At 44.9% G+C, this 26,056-nt stretch overlaps 4 protein-coding genes across 4 annotated transcripts; 1 reads left to right on the forward strand and 3 right to left on the reverse strand.

The window, feature by feature from the left end:
- Window positions 1–145: 145 nt before the first annotated feature.
- On the reverse strand, window positions 146–1,477 carry smim8 (small integral membrane protein 8). The gene is made up of 2 exons (XM_030344825.1): window positions 1,170–1,477; window positions 146–707 (listed from the first exon to the last, which is right to left on the reverse strand). The coding sequence occupies exons 1-2, from the start codon at window positions 1,296–1,298 to the stop codon at window positions 549–551; spliced, it is 288 nt and encodes a 95-aa protein (XP_030200685.1). The 5' UTR covers window positions 1,299–1,477; the 3' UTR covers window positions 146–548.
- A 329-nt stretch (window positions 1,478–1,806) lies between these two features.
- On the forward strand, window positions 1,807–4,124 carry gjb7 (gap junction protein beta 7). The gene is made up of 2 exons (XM_030344823.1): window positions 1,807–2,190; window positions 2,718–4,124. The coding sequence occupies exon 2, from the start codon at window positions 2,748–2,750 to the stop codon at window positions 3,564–3,566; it is 819 nt and encodes a 272-aa protein (XP_030200683.1). The 5' UTR covers window positions 1,807–2,190; window positions 2,718–2,747; the 3' UTR covers window positions 3,567–4,124.
- znf292b (zinc finger protein 292b) lies at window positions 3,874–19,581 on the reverse strand. Its single transcript, XM_030344822.1, has 8 exons — window positions 19,370–19,581; window positions 15,868–16,022; window positions 15,289–15,367; window positions 14,638–14,773; window positions 13,863–14,068; window positions 12,699–12,835; window positions 11,864–12,005; window positions 3,874–10,927 (listed from the first exon to the last, which is right to left on the reverse strand). The coding sequence occupies exons 1-8, from the start codon at window positions 19,544–19,546 to the stop codon at window positions 4,295–4,297; spliced, it is 7,665 nt and encodes a 2,554-aa protein (XP_030200682.1). The 5' UTR covers window positions 19,547–19,581; the 3' UTR covers window positions 3,874–4,294.
- Window positions 19,582–20,039: 458 nt separating this feature from the next.
- htr1e (5-hydroxytryptamine receptor 1E) lies at window positions 20,040–22,216 on the reverse strand. Its single transcript, XM_030345552.1, has one exon. It carries the CDS (start codon window positions 21,498–21,500, stop codon window positions 20,298–20,300), a length of 1,203 nt encoding a protein of 400 aa, XP_030201412.1. The 5' UTR covers window positions 21,501–22,216; the 3' UTR covers window positions 20,040–20,297.
- Window positions 22,217–26,056: the final 3,840 nt, after the last annotated feature.

Here is a 26,056-nt window from a genome sequence, read left to right on the forward strand (position 1 = left end):
GCTGCTTTAATATAAATAACGTATCACTGTATCGCCCTGAAATTTATTTGAATATAGACCTTAATCAAAGCAGCTGTCTGCAGTTCTCTTTCTAAAGACGCATGTGTGACCGGTGGTTTACATTCATTACAGCAACAGCACAATATACAATCAAACATAATACTTTATTTTCATCAACATAATGCAGATAGAGGTCAAGGGTGCAGGATGCGGATGTGGGGGATCAAACCCAAGACCTTGTCTAACATAAATTCCACTTTCGTTTTCTACTTAATAAGCCATCTTTTGTAGGCTCTTATTTCAGAGGTAAAAAACATTCTAAATTCATGAAAAGTTCCCAAAAGAATTGACAATAATTAGAAAGCAATGTTTCTGCTTGTTGCCTGATCTTTGCAGTCTGCATTTTACAAAAACCACAAAAGAAAAGTTCCCATTTTAATCCTGAAATATTTGCCACAGTAGACCTCACTGGTCCCATTCGTACATTTAAATAATAGGCCTAAATTACAGATATAGCATTGATGATATAATAAAACATTGTCCCCCCATCAGTCCCATTTGGAGGTTTTCCTCCTCATGTACTTCTCCCCCTCGCTGTCTGTGGCCTCGTACAGTGTCTGGTCGTTGTCCTTCATGGCGTGCAGGTACCCCAGGTAACCCACACACACGCTGATGCTCAGCAGGCCAAACACCATCACCGGTTTGTTCTGCAACACATATGGCACAACACACGTTAATACAAGATAGGCTGCACGTTGTGATATACAGGTTATGATGGCAAATACACTTTGACAGAAAACAAATACACATTATTAGACACAGGTTATAATGACAAATACATGTCAAGTCACTTTTTATAATAACCTGTATTTGTTGTATGTGCGTATGTTAGACATGGATCCCAAACAGTATGCCTTTTTTCAGGATTTTAAACATAATCTTGAAAATGACTTCTTATTTTGATCAACCACTATCGGTTAGTGATACATGTTTCTGGTCGGCTGGGTTGGTAATATCGCGAAAGATATTGACAAGCATATCTAGTGTGTGTGGCGTTTTAACAAACTCATTCCCTACAACTTTAAGATTGTGCATTTCTGTTTGGTATTGGTGTTAGCCCCAATACATGTTGAGAACCAATTGATGGTATAGTGCGTCACTGGTCTCACTGGTTTGATGAAGAGTTCAGGGTTGAAGGCTCTGAAGAAGGTGGTGGTCCTGGCGGCTCTCAGCCCCGGACCCCTGAACCCTTCTTTCTTAGGGCCTTCGGACCCCCCACCGGAGTCTGCGGACGACATGTCCAAATGTCCAAAGACGCTGATCTATCGATTAATCGATCCGGATTACCGATCAGTCATAGACGCTTTAAAAGCTGGGACATTGCATATGTATCTCCCATTACTTTGGTGCAGCCATGTTTCACATTTCAAAGTCATCACAACCAACAACAGTGTTGCCAGATTGGGCCAAATATCATTACTGAACTGTACCAAATCCACGACCACAGCACCCACAGTGGCTGGAGTGGGGATTACAACAAGTACAACTTCACCGTCAACTTATATCCAGCCTCAGGTTATATACATTTTTAATTGATGGGAAGATGAGTGTGGTTTTTTTTTGTTTCAACGTTTTAAAATCTGATATTGTCGTCCTTAAGGGGCAGATCACCAGAAAGAAATCCCTCCATTATTTATTCCTGTTGTAACTAAATAACTGCACTCATCAAACTTGAATGATTCTGCTCATTTGGTTACATCTCCACGACAAAACACAGTCGTGTTATCTCTCCTTCGACATCCTCGCCTATACACAGCGGTGGTTCTCGATCCTTGTTCAGCTTGTGGAAAAGAGTACTTTGCATTGAGTGACCATGGCGATGGCGTCACACCAGGTGTGACCTTATTTGTGTGGATGCAAACATACCTACCCTCGACATTTTACAACACAATTAGCTGTAGGCGTCCACATACCAGCTCTCATACCAACAGAAAAGACAAATATCAAGTACACTTTGTAGTTTGATTTATATATGTATTTAGTGCACTAGTGCACATCCCCTTAAACTATCGCTCTTGGATCTATCCAAATAGCGTGTTGGGTTACAAAAGGCGTGGCGTGCCACTTTAACCAGCAGGTGAGACGACAGACGGACAGGAGGGATCTCCCGGGATACGCGCACTTTATACGGTTAGTTAATAATACATTTTCTTTATATAGCAATTTTCTAAGTATACTCAAATACGCTTTACAGAGTGAACACAACAATAAAGTCCTTTAATAAGAACTTATATCATTAAAAAATATTAGAAAAGGAGGAAGGGGAGAGAAGGGAAGGAGGTCATTTCTGGAAAGTTAACGTTAAGAGTATCCCTGTAGGATGCTGTTATTGATGATAGTGAGTATTTTATTAATTGCAGGAAGACGGATCGTTTCGGCCCAACTTGGAGTGGTTTTCAATGCGCTAGTCAAGCGCAAACACTAGCGACTGTTGAGGGATGAAATGGAAATTTAAAATAAATATTGAAAAACAAATGTGTAGTTTCCCCCCTCCTTTTCTAACTCCTGTGGACTGTTGCTTTCACGTATTAATAATATGTGTAGGCCTACCAATACCAATAAGAGTAGATCCACTTATTGTTATTTCAAACTACAAACGCCTGTATGGAATAATAAATGTAGGCCTAATTCATGGATACTACTTTGTTCATGTTTAGTCTTAAAGACGGACGAGGGGCAGCGCAAACATGAACTGGGGCTTCCTGGAGAACGTGCTGAGCGGCGTGAACAAGTACTCCACCGTCATCGGTCGCATCTGGCTCTCCATCCTCTTCATCTTCCGCATCCTGGTGTACGTGGCGGCCGCCGAGCAGGTGTGGAAGGACGAGCAGAAGGACTTCACCTGCAACACCCGGCAGCCGGGCTGCGAGAACGTCTGCTACGACCACCTGTTCCCCATCTCCCAGACGCGCCTTTGGGCCCTGCAGCTCATTATGGTGTCTACCCCGTCCCTCCTGGTGGCCCTGCACGTCGCATACCGGGAGCACAAGGAGTCCAAGTGCGGCCACACGCTCTACGAGGACCGGGGCAGGATCGACGGGGGGCTGCTTGGCACCTACATCGCGAGCATCATCATCAAGACCTTCTTCGAGGTGGCCTCGCTGCTCGCCTTCTACTTCCTGTACAGCGGGTTTGAGGTGCCCCTGTTGTACCGCTGCGAGGAGAGCCCCTGCCCCAACATAGTGGATTGTTACATCGCCAGGGCCACGGAGAAAAAGATCTTCCTGTACATCATGGGATGTACGTCCGTCCTTTGCATTGTGCTGAATGTGGTCGAGCTTTTCTATATTCTATGGAAGCAGTGCTCCAAGTACTTTAACAAGCGTTATGTCTCCGTGGAAGAGAGGCAACGCAGACGCCACAGGTTTATGGTTTCTAATTACAATCTGCCTGTTTCTAACGTCAGCAAGCCCGCATCCCCGCAGGCTCCACCCGGGCCGAACAAGGGCCTCAGGCGATCAGAGCCGTCCTGTACACAAAGCCTCCCACATCTGATGAGACATTGAATTAAGCGTCCCACGGTGTTGGATGTTAATCGTAAGCAAACTGAAAGGAATGACCATGTGGGATCCAACAACATGCCATGTCACACAGTTGGCCTAAGCTAGGCACAACAGCCGTTATCTGTATGGAAGGCAAAATCGTATTCTTGTATTTTATGCAACAAAGATTTCCTTGTGCCTGTAGGAAGTACATTACAACTAATATTACTAAATATATATATATATATATATATATATATATTTTTTTTAGTAATATTAGTTGTAATGTACTTAATAGTACAGATATATCATATAAGGGAAGAGGAAAGTCTTAATTACAAAAAAGGTTTATTGTTATATTCAACCTGCTGGTGGCAGTAGTTGTTTAAAAACACAATCAAATAATTCGAGTTCAGACAATGTAAGATATAAGTAACATTATTCCTCTGTGTGTTGTATTACTAGATCTATATTTATATTTCCCCATCGGGACAGTTTTAAACTCCACAGCTGATCAATCTTCTAAAGAGTTTATAAATACAAACATGCTATACAGTTGACAAAAAAAAAAAAAATACATTTTACATAAATACAAATCATTTCGAGGTCTCCCACTCACTACATGTCAATAAAAAAAAAAAAGTTTTGAAGGGCACCAGTGCGCAGCAGTTTAAAATGTATTTTTTTTTTCTACACCTGAGATTGTATTGTCAAAAAATAAATAAAAATACAAAAATAAAAATCACAGAAAATTAGTCACTTTTTTCCAACATCACCGTGGGTCTCATATCTTGCAGCTGTTTCAACAGAAGGGTGGCCACGACGGAATACGCCCCGTCGACGACAATCCTGACCTTACCGAGCGCCTCAAAGTTCTGCCGGTTACTGAATACCACGCAGGTGTCTTTGGTGTGCAAACTGGACTTCTTCCCGGGGGGCCGACCTCGGGCCCTTGTGGAGTTCTGTTCTGGCGGTGTAGAGTGTTCCAGGAACTTCAGGAAGGACACCTCAAAACCCATGGGTTTAAAGGAGGGCAGAGTATCGCCGAGCTGCGTGCCGTCGTCTGGCGTCAGGGCAAGGTAAGCCGAGGAGTCGCAGGAATCAGTTTCTTCATCGGCGGCGCTGTGCACTATGCGATTCCTCCTCGTGGACCTCGATGTTGCTTTGGGTTTCCCTGCGTTTCCGACCAGCTTGCGAGGTCGCCCTCTTTTGCGCTTGACCACAATAGGCTCTTTGGACACGGCCACTGAGTCGCCGTCCTCGTCTGACGGACCGCCATCAAAGAATCCTCCCGACCTTTCTGCAGCCACCCTTTTCCGCAAGCCGGGCTTGGCCGAAAGGTATTCGCTGCCTCCCATGCCGGTGTCCGCCAAGAGGTCATCGTCGGACAGGTCCGAGCTGTTGTCGGACTTGGAGTCGTCACTCCGGCTGGAGTGGTGTTTGAGTCGGGAGAACTTCTTACAGAAGATGTAGTGGCTTCTCTGCTCCTCCAGGTAGCGCTCAGAAAGCCCGTGGCCCATGTAATGCTTCATGATGCTGCGCTCCGACCTCATGACCGACTCGCAGCCTGCTAGCATGCATGGGTATTGCAAGGTGAAGTTCTTGGTGCACAGCGCAGAGGCCTCGCCCTTGCTCTTTAAAGATGGCTTGCCATATTTAGTCCAGTTGTTCTTCTGCGTCTTCTCCGGTCGTTTTTTCTCACTTACTTTCTGAAGCTTCTTATTGCTCTGGATGTTCTCCTTCCCGTCAATGGCTTTGACAATTGGGTAATGGGTATTATGGGAATTCTTGGAATTCTGTTTTGCACACTCTTCCGGTATCGTTTGATTCAGCACTTTCAATTGGTAGGTCTCGGGGTGCTTCTTCATCGTGTGTCGCAGCAGGTTATACTTTGTGGCATATGTTCGGTTGCAATCTTCCACATCACAACTGAACCCATTTAATGTTTCTTGTCTGGACAGCGTCACACCTCCGTGTAGTTCCTTGATGTGTCCGACGTACTTCCAGAAGGAGGTGAACATCGCCACACACCTCTGCTGGTCGCAGGCGAACTGGCCGAGGTTGATACGAGATAGGATCGCACCAGCCTTGTCCAGGCTGAACTCGTGGAGCTGGAGGTAGTGCTGCAGCAAGCTGGGAACCTCCTGGAAAACTCGACAACAGTCCTTCTCCTGGCATCGGAATTCAGGAACAAATTCGTTCTCAGAATCTGCCACCTCCTCATCATCTTCTTCAGAATCCGTTGACTCGTCCGCTGCATCGGTTCCATCCTGTTCTTTTTTGACCGCCAGCACAGAGAGAGCAGACTGGTGGATAGCCCGGTAGTGGAGGATGAGGTTGTGTTGAACTGTAAAAGCTGCGGCACATCCCTCGTGAACACAGCAATATGGTCGGTACGGATTAAAGACTGCATTCGATTTCTTCCCTTTTAACTTCTTTGCTACCTCTGGAATCGGCCTCTCGACTCTGCTGGCTGAAGTTGTTTTGGTAATTGGTGGTATATCCAAAGGTATAGTTATGTTAGCTTTAGGTGGCGATGAGGGCAATGGGGCCAGAGGAGTTGGTGCAGATTGCAAATAGAGTTGACCATATCGATCAGCAGAGTATCGAGTAGGCGTCGCGGGGAGATGTTTGTATTGTCCAGCCGACAAATCTGAACCAGAAACAGTTTGGGGTGGCAACAGGCTGCTCCCTGTAGATGCCTGGGTGGCAAGATTTCTGTGGACTTGAGTGAAACAATTGTCATTGCTGGAGTTCTGCTGTATAACATCTTTGCCGCAACACTCTCCAAACAATGGTGGTTGGCCTTGGAAGGGTTCTTTGAGGGTTATGCTTTCATTTTCAATGGCATTCTGGTCTGCTTCAGTTTGGGTCTGGTTTTGGGTACCGGGGAATTGAACGACAGGGGCTAAAGTGGGCTTTACGGGTAATTTGGAGATTTCATCGATCGACATCCGGTGAGCAGTCTGGTAGTGAACCCGGCGATTGGAGTTACGTGTAAATGCTTTACTGCATTTATGACAGCCGAATGGTGCTAATTTAGCATTCCTTTGCTTTGCATTGTTAATCATCTCTAGCGTGTAGTTGTGGACTCTAAACATGTGTTTCCAAAGCACATCAGAAGACATAGCCCTAAAGGTGCAGTCTTCACTATGACAAGCAAACGGCTTGACGAATTCTGAATCAGGATCAACGTTTGTTGGCCCAGTCTCTTCCTCCTGTTTCACAGAGGTTTGTATATTTCCATTCACCTTTCCGACCTTTTCGGGTCCCCCACATGCATTATGATCATCTATTCCCCACGGCCTACAAACTCCAGAAAACAGCACTGTTTCGCTCTGTTCCCCCATGTGGTTGAGGGTCAGGGAACCAGTTTGCTGGGATGAAGACCCGCTTAAACCAGTGAAACCCACACCTCCTCTGGGACATCCACTGGGGACTGAAGAGGGAGTTCTAGATTTCTTTGGAGAGACCCGTCTTGATTCTGAAGGAGAGTGATGAACACTAAGGTTTGAAGGTCTCGAATTAGAACTAGAACTAGCGCTATGGTTGTCTGAATGAAATACGCAGCTTCTATGTGTGAAATCACCAGATAATATCTGCTCTCTTAATCGTTTCTTGACATCTTGTTCACTTTGCCACTTTGACTCGCCATGATTAACACTGGATGGCGCCAAACTATGCAGCCCCATGGAAGTTTGCTGCTTTGCTTCAATTGAAATTATATCCGTTTGCTGATTAGTTGTCGCATGATCAGCAGGAAGACTTTGAGGATTAGGCCTGGCATTTTGGTTTTCTGACAGGATCTGCGAGAGTATGGGGTCGGGGTAAATGGGACTGCTATACTGAGGGAGGTTTGATTGAAGGTAAGGTTCAGGGTAAAACTGCTCCTCCTTAAGGTGCACATCCCCGGTGTGCTGTATAACAGAGTTTTGTGGCATCCGCTCAACAGCGCCGTAGGTACCTTGGAAGAAAGGCTGGGAAACTGATGGCTGGTCAAATAGATCAGCCATGTTTGCTTCAGCCATGATCCGTTTCAGAATATCATCCTCAGATCCCATCTCAGGTGAATCAGCATGGGTGAAGCCCGAAGCAGGAAAAGCATTTGGGTGTACTGTAGTGTTTTCCACAGATTGTGATAGCCCCTCCTGATGGAGTGCAGACTGATCGGGTAGCAGCTGTGAATTAAATACATTCTCTGTTGGCTCAGAGTTGAGAAAATCCAAGAATGATGTAGGCAGATCTACTGCTGGTTGAGCCTCAGACAGTGGCTTGCACGTTAGACGCTTGGACAAGTGGCCACCTAAGGATTTGGAACTGTTAAATTGTTTACTGCACCTCGGACAACTGTGTTTTCCATCTCCAACAATGGATGGCCATTTTGGCCTTTTTCTGGGTTTATTTTGAGTGTCTGCAAGGCTTTCAGAGGTCTCACCATTTAGATATTGGTTATTGCTACTGCATGAAGATGAGAATTTGTCCTGCATTTGCCCGTCATGCGTTTCTTTTGCCTTTGTTATTGCCGGGGCGATATAATTTGAGACAGAACAATTATCACTTAGTGATGTGAAAGATTGAAGTGAATTCCCCACGTCACTACCGTCAATGTATGATGCTGAAACCGAATGAGGGCGTTTCCGAATAAGAGGCGGGTCCATTGAGTGCCCCAATTGAAGCCCTCCACTGGTGAGATCCACCTGTAGCATCCTTTGCATATTTGATGGATAAACGTGGGCGGGAATCTGACCTTGTCCTTGATTTCTGTGCCATTGAGGGGTAGTTGCAACTTGAGATTGCATAGGTGCGCCTGTATCCCCTTGACTTGCCAACTGAGAAACAACAATAGGATTAAGGATATTCCTCATATTCAAGGGAGCATCATGATTTTGAACAGAGGTGAGTTGACTGGTGTAACATGAGCTTGGATCCATAGTAGGATAAGGCAGAGGTTGGTGGACAACTTGTTTCTGGATGGCACGCATTTGGACAGCTTCAGTCTCTGAGGTTTGTGATGGAGGAACCAGTTTGGTACTCCCTGCAGACCCATTGGCAAGCAGCATGCCCTGGGGATTCTTGACATTTTTCCTCGCAATTTTCCATTGATCATAAAACTCTGGGTGCGTAGCACGCATGTGCTTTGTGACACTTCTGTAGGAGCTGTAGTTCCTCGTACAGTTTCCAAACGCACAATGGTGTCGCTCTTGTGCTGAGGGAGTGGCTTGGTTTACAGGATACGGTGCAGCATTTCCTGACCTGATCCCAGATGGTGGAAGAGGGGTCATCGATGGACGAAGGGTTTGACACATTCCTAAAGGTATGCCATTGTCAGATGGATGCATGTTGGTGCATGTGGGCGGGAACTGTTGCGGATAGGTTACGTTGCAGTTGGAAGAGTACATCATCGACCCAGGGCTTTCATTAGGGGAGAACATCGGTGTCTGGTCTTCAAACGCATTTGCGTGCCCACTGTGGAGTCCTGCAGTCTGAGCTTCAAATGAAGGAGTGTCCCGACTCTGCAGGGCGGCTCTCAAATGATCGAAAGAATGAGTTTCTGGACTTGCCATGGGTCTATTTGGATGGGAATTGATATTGGAATTCACAGAGGACCGAATAGCAGAAATATCTAAATCCTGCGTTTGACCGATGGAGGAACAAGGCATATCTTGGCATTCACTTTTGATCACGTATTGTCCAAAGTCTTGCAATGGCCTGCGAGGAGAGGCCAGCAGGCTTTCTATTGAGTTTAACGGCGGTGGCTGTCGACTACTGACATTAGCACAACTAAAGTCCTTTGATTCATGAGAAATCTCAAGTGAAAAGGAAGTCGAGTCGGACAGCATTCGTTCGATTAGCGAAGGGCCTGAATTTTGGGAATTTTGTTGTGAATTCTGTTCTGGGTTCTGCTCTAAATTCTGTTGTGAATTATGTTGTGTAATCTGCTGCTCCTCTTGCATTGTTTCAGTGGTGTGTTCTTCCTGGTGTAGCTCTAACTGGTTTTGAGAATGGAATAATTTTCGGCAGTCTGGGACTTTACACGTGAAGTTTTTATAGTGCTGGGCCTCGTGGTCATAGAGCTTAAAGGCTTCGTTAAAGATCTTTCCACAGTTCGGAAATATGCATCTTGCCTTGAACACAACGTGGCTTTTCCTGTGAACGAGGAGTTCAGGGTTGGACTGAAAACTAGCTTTGCAGTTCAACTGGATGCAGATGTAGGGGTCAACGCCACAATGCACCTGCAAGTGGTCGTTGAGGTGGGCGACGTTGACAAACTGCCGGAGGCAGTACTGGCAAACAACCTTGTTGCTCTGCATCTCGAGGTAACGCTTGGCCTCCTCGTTGTCCCCATGGGCCTTCACATGTGTAAAAAGATTTTTTAGAAACTTGAAGCTCTTTTTGCAGCTTGACACAGGGCAGACATTTTCTTCATGGCTTTTCACCTGAAATCCAGAGACATCGTTCCTGGCGGTGTGTGATGCGCCTCCGCTCGGTCCTTGCGAATCTCCATTCGTGTGAAGGTAATTTTCAGACTTGGCTTTTAATGCTGCTATAATTGGGGCCGCCGTTCTAGGATTAGCCAATTGTTTGTTGTTTTTCATCGCAGTTAGCCTCTCCTTAGAAGACTGCTTTACGTGTGAAGCCACATGCGGAACCAAAGTGTCTTTTGAGGTAAACGTTTCAGCACATATCGGGCAGCTGAAGACGCCAGCTTTAAAATGAGTCTGTGCGTGACGCACTATCCGGTGGCCCAGAAACTCCTTATCGCACAGCACGCAGTACTGCATGTATGCCTGAAAGTTCCGGAACCTGGCAGACACAAAGCCCTTCTGCCTCAGCTTTTTAATTTCTCTGTTTTTCTGCCGCCGGTCCGTGATTTCGTCCAGCTCATTGGTGGTGTCCACAAAGCAGGTGGTGAGGTCTCTGCGGTCCTCCTGACCTCGGTGCTCTGGCCCCTCCTCCTCATCGGGACCCTCTGGGTCCTCGTTGTCGTTGAGCAGGTCGATGGAGGACACGATGGAGGCCTCCTCGCCCATCAGGGCCAGGCACTGTCGCTTCAGGGCTCGCCAGTCCCAGAACTCTGGGTCGAAGGGCCACTGGGTCTTGAAGACCAGTAGGAGCTCACAGCGCAAGGAGTTGGAAACGGGCATGTTCTCCTCCTCGAGCTTCTGGTCGGGCTCGTTGTACAAGCTCTCCACGGCGTAATAGGCGTCCACGGTGGGCTCCAGGAGGAACTCGGTGAGCTGGCAGGCGCGCTTCACCTCCAGGTCGTTGGAAAGCAAACAGGAAAGGGTTTTGCAGATGGTGGCCTTGGAGTTTCCGTCGCTCGACTTCAACTGCAGAGCCATGATGCACATTTCAATGCAGGTCGGCAGTCCAGCGCTGTCCATCTGCGAGATAAAGGATACTAGTGTCAGTTCAATTGACAAGATATTACATGTTAAATAACTGATGTTTAGGGCTTATTAGGTTCTACATCGTAAGTATTTCGTAAATAAACAGAATATTAAAGTTCCTTTCACTAATAGCCCAGCCAAAATGAATTACTAACAAACTTTTCACAAAGCAAAGCCCACACATTTAACATAAAAAAGTGCTTTAAAAGATATTGTAAACATTTAATTTTAACTATTAATTTATAACTATATATTAGAGCTGTCAAGCGATTTATATTTAATCGTGATTAATCGCATTAATGTCATAGTTAACTATCATTAATCGCAAATTATTTTTCTATGCTAAATATCCCTTGATTTTTTTGTCCCATAATTCTTCTCATTTTAATTCTCTTATCAACATGATGAAGTGCATCGGCTTGCCTTGTGCAAATGATTTTCTATTGATAACAACATTGGCATATACTGATCAAAACAGGACGATACAAAAAAAGAGCCTATAGTGCAAATAAACGACTGCTTTGAACAAATGTCATTTGAACATAGCAGTCAGGCTACTGCTTCTTTGTTTTGAGCCAAAAAAAAAAAATTTTTTTTTTTTTTTTTTAATAAAATAATTACGTTAATCGCGCGTTAATTTTTTTTAACGCCGTTAAATTTGGTTTGCGTTAACGCCGTTAATAACGCGTTTAACTGACAGCTCTACTATATATATATATATATATAATTTTGTTGCAAAAAATGATTTTTTGTTAACGGTCTATTAAATCAGAAAAACTAATAAAAAACAATGGTTATATTACATCATTATTATTTACATCATTATTACCAAAGATGGAGAACATTTCAGGCCGCACTTTAGTAAATCGCCACCAGAGAGCATCATCACTCTCCCTTTTGATCCACACACGTCAACGAATGCTGACTGACCTCTGATTGGACGACTTTTATAAGGAATAGGATGTGGAACACGGTTTTGGAGAGCATGGACATCTTGCGGCATCTTTCCAGGAAGTCCTGCTCAGAGGACTCAAGCCTCTTCAGCAACTTGCTCCAGAACAAGGTGAGTTCCCTGGTGGAGACAAAAACACTTAAGACAGCGAAACCCTTCTCAATGAGGAGGCCGGGTGGTTTAGAGGTCTGTGTGTTGGACTCCCAGTCGAAAAGTACCGGGTTGAACCCGAATTTCCACAGTGAGTGTACCTGTACCTGTATACATCTTTGAGCCGGATGCCCCAAGCACTTCCTCTCAGGATTAGCTATTAAGTAGCCAGTTTTGCATAAGCATCTGCTAAATTAATCAATAGTACATTGGTAAATAGTGAATTTGTATCAACAGATGTACTTTTAGTAGCAAGCATTGGATAGAAAAGCTAATGTCATTTGATAGGGTCTTCCCAGTGTCTCCAAAACTTGAGTCGGTCCCCAGTTGGGGGTCGCCTGATTTCATATTAGAGCATATGGGATAGACGTATGCGATAGACAGGTGAAGCTACCTTTTTATATCCTATTTTTCTGTTTAGCGGCTTAAACAAAAGTATGTTAGTATATATACAAAATACACTGCCTAATGAGTCGTAGCCAGCAGCAAACACTTGTGTGATGCGATGCCCATACTTCCCTGGGACATTGATATAACAGGCAGAGGTTTATTGGGTTAGAACGATGTTTGTAGAACTAAGAATTATACAAAAAACGCAAAACGCTAAAGTCTCGGGAACGACTAGATTTGCTGTGCGGATGCAGTAGCAGGGGAGCATCTTACCAGGCGCAGTAGGTGTCTGCTTGGAGGAGCTGATGGGTAAGGAAGGCGGAGCAGAGGCTAAACGCCACCCTTTCGTCACCGTCCGACTCCAGGTTACAGATCATCTCCAGCGCATCCCGACAGTCCACCTTAGACAGCTGGGAACCAAACCAGCACAGCACCGGTGCGTCGTTAGCACAGGGAACTTGACCGTTAATTCCTGTGGTCGTTTCCATTAAGGAACCTTGCATTGAAATGCATTGCTTCCTAGGTCTAAAGGTCATATCCTTTTTAAATCAATCGGGTGGATGCTGGATGAAAATATGGTAAAGACAGGTCTATTGTTTCTTTGCTTTCGTCAATGAAAATTAAGAACTGTAGAATTAAAACTGATGGTCATCGTTCTAGAAACGAAATCCTGGTTAAGTCACCAATCATTGGTTTCCATCTATCTGTTTACATGTCAATGGACATGTAAACAGATAGAGTCCATGTCCTCAAACGCTTCTCAAAGAAATTCCAAAGCAGAGTCAATTAAGTTGAATGGACATGGACACTAACTGGTAATCAAATCTCAGCCGAGGTTATCATTAGGGGCCACTCACACTAGGGCCGCGGCCCCGAGTCCGAGCTCGAGCTCATTTGCATACTAAAGTCTAGAACGTTTGGCTAGTGTGACCAGACCACGCCATCCGTATTCCAGCACGGAACAGCCCCTTGGCCATGGCACACTTGGGAGAGGTGTGCCGTGGCCAAAGTACAGATGCTAATGCGCGGATACGCAACGTGAGCTGGATGACGTAGTCCTTGCACGACCCATCTTTCTTTATAGGTCCATGCTCTTCTTCCTCACAACCATCATTTAAACAATGGCGGCAAGCGGTCCGAGAGTGGGTTTACGTTGGTGCGATAGTGAAGTCGAGTGTTTACTTGAAATTTGGGCTGACGACAGCATTCACGTTGTTGTTCTCCATTGTTGTTATGGCGGCGAGGACGCTTGGTGATGACGTATTTATCGTATTACGACGTGATGACGTATGTATGAAGGAGCAATCGTGCCCAGGCCACGGCCTTTGGGATCAGTGTGACCACGGGCCAGCGGGGGGAATCGTGCTGAATCTTCCTGCAGCACGGAACAGGCAAACTTGCCTAGTGTGAAGGCGCCCTTAGAGAATGTGAACTTGCCTCCTCCATGAGCTGGTGGTGCTCTGCAGTGGAGCACAGGCAGATGAGGTGCGTTTGTTTAAAGTGCCCCCTGCCCTCGAAGGCCGGGTGCTCCGCGCAGGCCTTGGCCAGCACCTCCGCCCCCTTCAGACGGCCCTCATCCTTCATCAGCTGCTTCAGCCTCATCTCCAGCAGCACCGGGCCCTCCTGCTCCAGGAACTCATCCACTGAGGACGCGTAGAAGAAGGAAAAGGGGGGACTTGATGAGTCTTCAACACAATCACAGACTGACCGATTTGTGTAACTTTAGCTCTGGCGTTGAAATGATACACATTTTGTTGGGAGGCCACCAAGTGCTTTTTTATCACCAAGAAAGCACTTGGTGTAAATGAGATTTTCATTTCCGCAGAAAATAATGACCCAATAAAAAATACATATTGTAGTATCCTCATGTATTGGTTCCTTTAGCTACTCTGCACTTTTTAGAACTTGGTTGTGCAACACTGGAATGTTTCCTTATGGCTAATTGTTTGATTGTTCTCAGCATCACTTGTAAGTCATTATAAATGGTATGGTAAATGGAATGGCGGATGAAGAAAGTGATATTTAGCTCAGTTGGTCATCCAATGATGCACGCCGACCGCAGGGCTGAACGAAGTGAGGACTTGACTCCATCTCCGTCTCGTAGCCAATCAAATGTTCCGACAGGCCCGTGTTGCAAATGTCTTGTGTCAACACTCAGACAAAATAAATAATAAAGGAGCAGGTAGGGTATGGAGAGGAACAATAGGCTCACCTTGTTCCTTCGACTGGGTCTCCTGGGAGAGAACGCCCTGCAGCACCGGGCTGGCCCACACACCCTTCTGCTGGGTCAGGGAGCACAACAGGCTCAGCTGGGGGATCCCGCTCTCCTGGAGCCGCGAGTGGGCCCTCTGCGCACACACACACACACACACACACACACACACACACACACACACACACACACACACACACACACACACACACACACACACACACACACACACACACACACACACACACACACACACACACACACACGCTTGGTTAACATCAATGATAACATTGTTTACATTTGGGGCATTTAGCAGACGCTTTTATCCAAAGCCACTTACAATAAGTACATTTGTCAGAAGAAAGGGAAACTATATATCACTGTCGGGTACATCAAGATAAATACTGAGTTCTGAAAGCTAACATGTGGTAAAGCTATCGCTCTACACTGAGGGCTAACATGAAGCCAGTTGCAAATAGCACAGTAAAAGGTTATATCAAGCACTAACATCAGGCTAATCATTAAAGGAACTACGCTAACAAAGTCAAAACAAGTGCAAAAATCAAGCTCAATGCTAACATCACGACACATGACGGCCCAGTTTATGAGTTAAAAGAAGACAGCTGCAGTATGCAATGTCCTGTGGGGTACCTGGACTGAAAACCTCACTTCCTCCCAGAAGCTGGCAGGAAGCTCCTCCCTGAGGGACAACAGCAGCTCAATGAAGCTCCTGCAAAATTAAACGTAAAAAACATAAATACTGATATTAGATTCACACCGATCATTGAGGCATGGTGGGAAAGCAGACCTCTGCTCTGTTATATATTCATATCAACCATGTTATCAGGTTGCAGTTAAAATCAAATATTTGGTTCATGAATCATTATAAAAGGAATAGTTTCGTTTTTCTCGGCTGCTTGCCAGAGCAATCACATTTAAGACCAGACTTTGAACTCTTGGGACGGCAATTTCTATTATTTATAGAGTAAATGATCAAACAAAGATAGTAGTGTATGGAGCATAGCACCGACGCACCAGCCACAAATCACGCCACTAAAACTGAACACCAAAGAATAATGTATGGTTATACTTGAGTAATACGTGTCAAGTGAGAAGACGCACACTTGCAGCCCCATGACCCTGTCTTCTATGTGCCCGTTGCCCCCCGCCCTAACCCTGCGATCCTAACGAGGGCTGAGCCCCCCCCCCCCCCTTGGGCGCGGTACTCACAGGGCCAGCCGCTCCAGCACCAGCGGGACGCTGTCACACTGAGGGGAGAGGGAGGCCGAGGCCTGGCTGTAGGCCTGCAAGGCGGCCGTGTACACCTCCACCAGCGCCACCGGGTCCTGCTCCACCTCCCAGCAGCCGGCATACTCCACCAACGTCTGGGGGGGGGGGGGGGGGGGGGGAGAGAACCAGATGAGTCGTAGGAGGAATCCCAAATCCCAAGGGGGAGGTCGCCATTGCAACACCAAGAGTAAGAACGGGGAAAAGGATCAAATGGCTGGCTCTTTAATACAGTTTGACAGTTTTATCCTAATTGACTTGCAGTGAATTTCCATACAGGTCATAAAGGAGCAGTTAAGGGTTAGGAAACGAACCCAGACAAATGTCATCAACCAGCAGGTAGAGTCATTTTGCTAAAAGGATGCCTACATGTTATTCTGTGGCCATTGGGGATTTAACCCAGAATCCTGCCCATTTCAGGCATTTCAGCTTATGAATTGTCAGGATTAATTGATGTAAACCGACCATTTAGTCGAAGATATGCATATTCTGTGTGAAAAACACGCCTGCATTTGCAATTCAAATGTTGACCCACAGGTAAATCTGTGTGTCAATAATCCAAAACAGATTTTCCCAGCCCACAGTTCCTATCACATGTTTGAACCCCCTACAGGCAGTATTAGGAACTGCAGTGACTGATCCAAACAAAGCTAAAGAAGCAGCTCTACCAGAACAGCCTCAGCCTGGAAAAGCACACACACACTTAAAATGTGTTAGCCTCACTTCCTGTTGCTTGACTTTTAAAAGTAAAATGCTCAAATTTTTCGTTCATTCATTAGATCTATTATGGTTAATGTTACAATTACTTCCATTTAAATTTGAGGCCCTTTCAACCAAAAGCGACAATGTATGACCTTAGATACATGTCCTTAAGGAGCAGGTATTACGGATCAGGCATCTACCTCAAGGATGCTTACAGTAGCCTTCAGAGTCAGACATTGAGAATCAAACTAGGGACCACTACACTAACATGTCCTTCTTGTTCATGTGTATTTCATGGTCTGTTGTATTTAAAATCACTGCTTGGTTACTTGACAGTGAATGGTGATCTATAAGAGGAGGGTGTTAGTCTAGTGCATTTTTCTATCATTAACAGTGGCTAAAGAGAGCTTCTGTTGTGCTGCTCAAAACACACAGACTCTGTTGCCTCAGAGAACCGGTCCGACACCTGAATGGTTCTCCCCCGAAGGCACGGGACTAACCCCAGCCTCAGGGGACAGCTCTAGAGGAACAAGGGTGAGATGGCCCGACTACACGTGCCTCATTAGGGGCTGCAGAATAACAGAAGTGTGTTGGTTCAACAGAAATCTTAAATTTGACAGCATCCAAACAAACCATAATCAATTCCAGCTTGTATTGTCTTTTATCGTTCAATAAAAAGAACTTACAGAGGAGTGATAGTCTAGTGGTTAGGGTGTGGATTCCCAACCGAAAGTGTTAGGTTTTAACCCTATTTCCGCAGTCAAACCTGTATGCACCCTTCAAAAAAATGCTCTGATCCCTACCCTGTCTGTATCTAACCCGCACCAGTTCTTAGATTACTCGTCGCTGTATCCAATGTCTTACCCCTACCTACTCCTTAATGACCTGTCCCTGCATTCATTGTGTAACCCCTACCAGCTCCTTAATGACCTGTCCCTGCATTCACTGTCTAACCCTTACCTACTCCTTAATGACCTGTCTTTGAATTCAGAGCCTAACCCAAACCTGCTCCAAAATGACTTATATTTGGAAAAACTCACTGTACGTCACTTTGAATAAAAATGGTTGCTAAATTACTCAATTAAAAATAGATTCTAGATGGTCATTGTTCTGATTCAATGAAAGAAAGACACTATGGAGATATTTGGATATCTTATTCAACCATACACCTGCTATTAGAAGCTGTACAAGATATTTTTCCTGTTGATAGTTTACTAGCAGCTACAGAGACACCCTTCCAAAACCACGTCGGTCCCTGAGTTCATTCACTTCTCATGATTTCCAGATAGAGGCCACAGCAAAGCTTCTTAAATTAGTGACATTGTAATTGTCACAGCAGAGATAAGAGTATTGACCAATCAACAAAAAGGCCACATAGGTTATTTGTACCCGCCATTATGAAGTTAATATGCTACCATTGAGATACTTCCTTAAAGGTGCAGTGTGTAAGATTTTGAAATATCCTTTGGCAGATGCAAGTAAATGAAGTAACAATTAAAAAATGTCCAATTTAAGAAAAAACGTTGTGTGTGAACAATGAGCACATCCCTAATAGAAGATCATAAATAATGGCTATTAATCAGGCAAGGAAAAGGCTCATTTTGGATTTCTCTGTGCCTGAAATAGTATTCAAATGGTGCGCGTCTTTCCCTGCAATCTGATATTTTTATGTCAATGGAAGTGGACCCTCTCTCTGTGTAGATATTAAAAGTTCATTCTGAGGAAACGATACCGCGTTTCTTAATTTCACGGGATTATACACTAATTAGAAGAACATAGTCATGGATATTATATTCCATTTCTGTCGAGACCATTCAGCTAAATCCCACAAAAATAATTTAGTGGCATTTTGATAAAAACTAACAGCAATAACATCATTAACAAAAAGCGTTTGTTAACACATACCATTTATGTGAACATACATTAGTTGTTGTTATTCAATATCGTGTTCATTCAAATAAAATAATGGTATTTATATAAAAAAAATAAAGACAGACGGTTTATCATTGTCTTCAATGCTGATGGGAGGTTCGTCCCGTAATTCCACAAAACCTAAAAGGTATGTCCTGTTCTCTCTAACACACCTCATAGAGACAGACAATAAAACGACACAAACGTATTAGATTGTTGACCCTGTAAAAAACGCATATTCAGAAATATTAATTAAAATAATAACTCGGAATAATAGCCTGCACCATAAAGCTATCAGGTCGGGCTGCTTAGCTAATAGACAGACTAACATTAAAATCACAATAAGGTCTCCGTCCAGTCGGAAACAGTATTAAGCAGCTCTATTAAACATTGTAATAGCCGGTCAGTCCTTTACACACTTGTCATTCAACAACAAACAAGTGAAACCCGTCATATTTCAGTAAACATGCAGGAGTGTCTGCTAGCCCATGCTAGTAGCAAACAATCATACCCTTACGGAGAGGTCGGGTACGTTTGTTTTTAATGTCGGCGTCCCCCTGTAGGGTGGAGAGAGGGGCTTCTCCCGTCTTCACGGCTTTACATAATTTTCAACCCAACAATAGCATGGAACATAAATATCTACATTACCAAATCCGTTGATATAGTTGTTAAATATAAAATACTACGGGAGCAAAATGTAAAATACCATGGATATACCTCTCGCTCACCCAAAACAACGCTTTACAAGCCTTAACCCCGCCCGCTAGTGCGGCACCATCACCATGATCCACGCATCTCCCAGGATTAACCAGCTGTACAGAATGAAACATACCCGACAGAAGTCCTGGCAGTACTGAGAAGACGCCTCAACAGGGGAGTCCGTACTGTCTTTCAAGACCACGTCGTACAGCTCTTGAAAACGTCGTTTGAGGGTCCCGATCGTTGTATCGATACTGTTTGTTATACTACGGATAATGCGCTCCGGGTCTATCTCCTCCTCGTCCGCCATCTTCACACCCGAGTCCGGCGCGTCCCACTGCGCGTCACACAATACGCAGTGGTTGCAGCCAGGAATGGGAAGATGCCCCCTTCTGGAAGAGCTTGCCATAGGCTACTACAACCAATGCATATATTTTTATTCCTAGAAAACAAAACAATTACGACGTAGCTTACGAAATTACTTTAGGCGTCTTAGGCCCCCTAGAGTGTTAATTCATTGAGTTGCTAAATGTAACAGTATAATATTAGTTCATAGTACAATACATTATCAATAATGATGCTAAATGAAGTAAGTATATGATATAAGTTCCAAGGAAAAAAGTTGATAAGGGGGTACAAAATATAATTGACTAATCAAATAATTTGGCTCTCTGTGTCACGCTTCAAATAAAGCCGTACAATTCTAACAGGCTCTTCTGTGTACCATGATATGGTACACAATCAATTAATTTGACAGAATAAAGAAAAAAAAGAGGACCAGAAAAACTTTAATTTGTTGATGTTTTACATTTTATTTTCAGTGTTCCTTCTCAAGGTTTGATCCCTCTGGGAATGAGGAGGTGTTTTCTGTCCTTCGGAGTGCTAAGGGTAAGGGGTTGTCGTATATTGGGATTTTGAAGCAGTCACTGTAACTGTTATTAAGGGCTATAAAAGGTAAACACAAGTGACTTGATATGTCTTTATAGTTCTGTTAAAACACAGAATCCCCAGTGTATTCCTCGACCTGTTTATGTAGCAAGTTTAGTTTAGTTTAGTTTAGTTTAGGCGTGGGCCTTCCTCCTGAGCAGTTTTCTAAAGGCCCGCTTGTAGTCGTCGTTGAAGCTGGTGTAGAGCAGGGGGTTGACCAGGGAGTTGGCATAGCCCAGCCAGGCCAGGACGTCAGACACCCGCGGGGAGGGCTGTGCAAGCCTCAGCCCCACCAGCAGCTCCTTCAGGAAGAACGGCAGCCAGCAGAGGACAAAGGCCCCCAGGATCAGACCCAGGATCCCTGCCGCCTTCCTCTCCCTCCGCGACGCGCCACCCTGCTGGCTCCGCCCCTCCGTAAGCTCCCCGTCCGAGACGGAGCGCACCCCGGCCCTCAGGGTGTCAACGGTCGTCAGCCCGGCGTCCGACACGCAGAATGCCCGCGGCGGCTGTGGTTGTGGCGGCTGTTGCCCCCGGCAGCGGTCCATGGAGCTCTGGCTCCCCAGGTTCCGGAGGTTCCTGGAGGAGGAGCCCCTCTTCTGGTACAGCGTCCTCGCAGCGCGGTAGATGCTCCGGTACAGGACCAGGATGACCGCCATGGGCACGTAGAACGCCCCCAGCGTGGAGTACACCGTGTAGCCCACGTGGTCGTGCCTGATCACACACTGCCCCTCGTCTCCGCCGTCGTCCACGGCGACCGCAGCACGCCCGCCCCCGCGTCTCCAGAACAGCGGCGGCAGGGAGATGAAGACGGAGACGAGCCACGCGGCCGCGATCATGAGGGCCACGCGGCGGGCCGACTTCCTGCGGGCGTACTCGGCGGTCGCCTTGGTGACGGCCCAGTAGCGGTCCAGGGCGATGGCGCAGAGGTGCAGGATGGAGCAGGTGCAGCAGGTCATGTCCACACTGAGCCAGGCCTCACACGCCGCGCTGCCCAGCCGCCAGGCGCCCGACGCCACGTACAGCGCCGCCGGCGGCATCACCAGCGCCGCCACCAAGAAGTCGGTGAAGGCCAGCGAGCAGATGAGGTAGTTGGCGGGCAGGTGCAGCTTCTTGGTGCTGCAGATGGCGGCCATGACACCGCCGTTGAGGACGGCGGTGGCGAGGGCGAGCGGGGACAGGAAGGCCAAGGCGAACGCCGCCGAGCCCGCGGTGTCGGCGGGCTGGAGCAGCTGGGGTTGGGTGGAGGTGGGCGGGGCCGTAGTGTTGGAGGAGGTGTTCTGGAGGAGGATAAACGTGGCGGTGCCTGTGGGGTACGCCAGGTACTCCACCATCGCCATCTCCGTGGCTCGGGAGGCTCAGTGCTCAGTCTGCCAGGAAGAGGGTCAAACGCGTGAGCGGCGGGGTTTAACCTGTGGGCTGCCACCCATCAACGGCTCGCTGGGACTGACCACAGTTAAGAAACGCGCCTCATCAGTTTCCATTGATCCTTAGCGCATTTGAAGACTGAAAAGTAGAAACGTCATTGATGAGCATTACATAGATACAATGTTCATTACGTCATTAATGTAACTCTAAATTAAAGTTAGGGTTAGGTAATTTAGTTTAGAAGAATATTTTGTCATATTTGTGGCAATTCTCTTTACATCCCAACAGCAATCAATGAATCGATAATCTGACCAAAAAAGGTAAGAAATCGGATAGAACGGGGGGAAAAGGTACATTGTTGATCCCGAAAAAAATAGTTTGTAGACCCCCACTCCGCCCCCGGTGGGTTGTTCAGACTGGCCTGTAATAAGCCTGTTTAATCATTTCATTCGGCCCGAAAGGAAATGATGGACGGCTGACCTGTCTGTCTACCTAGCCGCCCATCTACCTGCTCACGCTGTGCCTGTTCACTCATTGTGCTAAACGGACTCTCTTCCACAGTGCTAGGCGGACCTACTGATAAAGAGAGGCAGGTGTTCTGGGGGAGAGTTTTTGGAGGGAGGCCTGAAGGGATGGTGTTGGAACTTTTAGATGGATCGGTGTTTGGATGCGTCCCGGGCAAAAGGTACCTCCTAAAGTGATGAAAAAGCTCCATAGCATATTTTTCAAAATGATAATATGCACGGGCTCTACTGTTGCAGATAAAGCCTATAATTAAATGTTACAATCATTCAGTAATAGTCTTACAAATGTATTAAAGCCTAGGGGAAAGAACTTAGTAATCTCTGCAGTTTTTGTGTATGTGCTCCCTTATCAACTTCCAATTAGTTATGGTTTTCTTGAAGGCACGCCTGAGGCATTATTTGTAGGCTACAAACATTATGCTGGGGTCATGTTGGGGCTTTGGTGAGCTCTGATCCATTACAGCTTAGGCAAGGCAAGGCAACTTTATTTATATAGCACTTTTCATACACAAGGCAGACTCAAAGTGCTTCACATATAAACATTGTCATACAATAATATAAAATAATAGATAAGTAAAAGAAAACATATGCAAAGTCCGTTATTCAAGTCAAATCAATGAGTAAAATAAAAAGCTTTTAGAAAGTGCAATGTATTTAAGATTTAGCAGAAAGCTAAAGCAAACATAAAAGTCTACAATCTTGTTTTAAAGGTTCTCAGAGTTGGGGCAAGTCTTAAATCCTCAGGGAGTTTATTCCAGCTATTTGTTGCATAGTAACTAAATCCTGCTTTCTCTGGGGATAATTCACAGATTGATCTCAGAAGATCTTAGTGTTCTAGAAGGCTTATGTAGTGGAAGCATATCAGTTACATATTTTGGGCCTAAACCATGAAGGGATTTATAGGTCAGCAACATGATTTTAAAATCAGTTCTCTGACCTACAGGAAGCCAATGTAACGATTTAAGAATTGGGGTAATATGTTCACATTTTTTGGTCTTTTTTAGAACTCTAGCAGCATCATTCTGAACAAGCTGACGCTTCCTTAGAGTTTGTTTTGGGAGACCTGTAAGGAGACCATTACTTACATGGAGAACAGGGAAGAGAACGGGCTCTATCATGCAGAACCGTTCTGGCCAGAGCAAACATGCCTTTCAATAGCTTCAATTTGCCAGGGCTTTCACTCAAGGGACAGACAGTCAAAGTGATTGATTAGAAGACATTCAGACACTACAACCTTCTTAACTGCTTCCAGAGGTGCCTTGAGATGGTTAATTAAAATAAAAAATGACGTTGCTTTTGTTTCCCTGCAACGCATTATATTATGACTGGAATGTTCAACCGTGACGATAAATTACATCAGTCAGCCACTTGGGGGCGGTAGAGTTAACAAAATCAGGAGAAGGATAAAGTAGGCTCATCATCTCTGCAATATATACATAATTTTTCTATATATTTCGTCATAATCATCTTTAATGAATAATATATCGTTGTAATTGATCATAACTTTAAAAAGTAATTAAGAAAATTGAGTAATAAATGTCTTTCTGTCGTTTACATCATGCTTCTCTAGTACTTACACTGAACATATTTTTTAAGACGTAATTAATGAGCAGATCGTCAAGGATGCCCACAGGCAGACATTGGGGAACGAACCCAGAATCTTTGAAGTGGGAAACAATCTAATAACCACTATTAATTCTATCTAAGTCGCTACATGACGAGGCTTCTGTTCTGCTATTGAGACTCGTTCTTTGCTGTTCACAGATTTGTAAAGACAGGAAATAAGAAACTTTGTTTAGTCCCAGATTAGTCATCAGTGTGCATCAGCACTTCAGTGCTTTCAGTCTCAGAGCCTCCTCTCTTCAAGAGGGTTTCTTATGTGGACGTTATTCTGTTTAAAATTTAGTATTTTTATTTTTTTTACTTCTCTGTAACTTATTTATGTACGATGCATGTGAAAAAAAAATCCACAAAATCAAGCAGATACCTTATGCTTTATGACACTGTGTGTGTGTGTGTATGTGTGTGTGTGTGTGTGTGTGTGTGTGTGTGTGTGTGTGTGTGTGTGTGTGTGTGTGTGTGTGTGTGTGTGTGTGTGTGTGTGTGTGTGTGTGTGTGTGTGTGCGTGTGTGTGTGTGTTTGTGTGTGTGCATGCTCGCGTATGTGTATGTATCTAGCCGATCTAATAGGATGCAGATGGTAGTGTTTGACAGTTTTCAAGAATTATCATGACTGGAACAGGGCCCTATAACTCATCTTTATTGCTAACTTTGATCTGTTATGTATAAAGATACTAAATATGTAGCCTATATTTTATTGGCACCATGGAGGATGTCTGGAATCCAAACATTTCGTTCTCTAATGCACATTGACTCTGTTTGCTCTAGGTGTCTCTGAACCTGTAGCTTTGTTACAAACCAGAGGTTAAACATTAAAGTTCTCCCCACGCACAGTGTCACACATCTGAAGCCGGACGCAGTTCACACCGCCTCCGCTCCTTTGGTTTATTAATATGAGTTTATGAATATTCACCGCGCGGTACATCCCTGATCGGAATATCAGAGCCCCGGGGTACAGTAGCGTGGGAAGACTGGGTGTTGGGGGGAATGGACGCAGCAGGATCTTCTTTTTAATGCTATCAAATATTAATATTTGATAACTTATTTATATTGTATAAATCTATTTTAATGATCATTTTTTAATAATCTATCACTTATATGCCGATCTTAAATGGGACAAGAATATTCAGATGATGCAAATTTAACTTTACGTGGTTATGGTGACAAGATCGTCATAAGGTCATATCCAGAAAATGCAATTTTAGATATTTCCAAGGGCTCAGATTAAGCAAACAATAGGATGGAGTGACACAAGAACAGTGGTAAAGTTGAGGACGAGTCTCTTATCGTTCAAACACATTTATCTTATTTTTCCAGTTTCTTTAATGCATGTAGGCATTGTTGGGTTTAATTGGGGTGGACTGACTGACTACTTTAGATTTCTGGTTAATTGCCCATTCCGCAGCAATACGCATTAATTAAATAGGGAAATAACTCGATAATTACCCCTCCCCCCACCCACCGGCACTCTTTATAAGCAGCCCCTGTTGAAAAGGACTTAACGTGGGTGGGTGCTGTTGCCCTCTGTCATAACAGGCAGAATAAAAACAGAAAATCTGGTGTGACGGGATCACGACCTACTGTATGACTTTACCAGAGGGGAGGAGACCGGAACTATTCACCCCTTCATATTCACCCCTCCAGCTGACACCATCACCAACCCTTTTGCAAATAGAATAAAAAATAACACAATGACGTGGAAATTAGACATTGGGACGGCAACACAAAATGATTCAATGAATCTGATATTTTTACTAATGGACTGCTTTTGACACGGTATCACAACACCAGCATACACAAGGTAGCTTACCCAACATGGTATCGCCCTTGACCGAACACAATAGTGTGCGTTTTAGGAATGAGCCGGTAAACTCTTAATATGTCTTCAAAATGGTTTTCCCGAAGACTTTAAGGGGTAGAGTTGCAATAAAAGCTGCCTGCTGTGACAACCATGCCGCTTTATTTATTGGGGGAAATTCACAATAGAGGATTGAAGGTTTTAATAAAGGTCAAAATAATTGTATTAAAATACACAGAGAGAGAGATAGCGAGGGAGAAGGTGAGTGCTTGGTTTTGCTGAGCTGTCAGTCTTCCAACATTCAGGACACGGCCCCACCCCACCACCCCAACGTAGAGAACAAATATATCAGACGAAAACAGAGAGACAGAAATATATATAAAGAGAGAGAGGCAGAGAGAATTAGAGAGAGATGGAAAGGGAGAATAAGAGAGAGAGAGAGAGAGAGAGAGAGAGAGAGAGAGAGAGAGAGAGAGAGAGAGAGAGAGAGAGAGAGAGAGAGAGAGAGAGAGAGAGAACTACATACGGACCGAGAGATAGAGGGACAGACAGAGAGAAGCCGAGAAAGAAAGAGACAGATAAACCAA

Source organism: Gadus morhua, chromosome 21 (genome assembly GCF_902167405.1).
Source record: "Gadus morhua chromosome 21, gadMor3.0, whole genome shotgun sequence".
NCBI classification, from domain to species: domain Eukaryota; kingdom Metazoa; phylum Chordata; class Actinopteri; order Gadiformes; family Gadidae; genus Gadus; species Gadus morhua.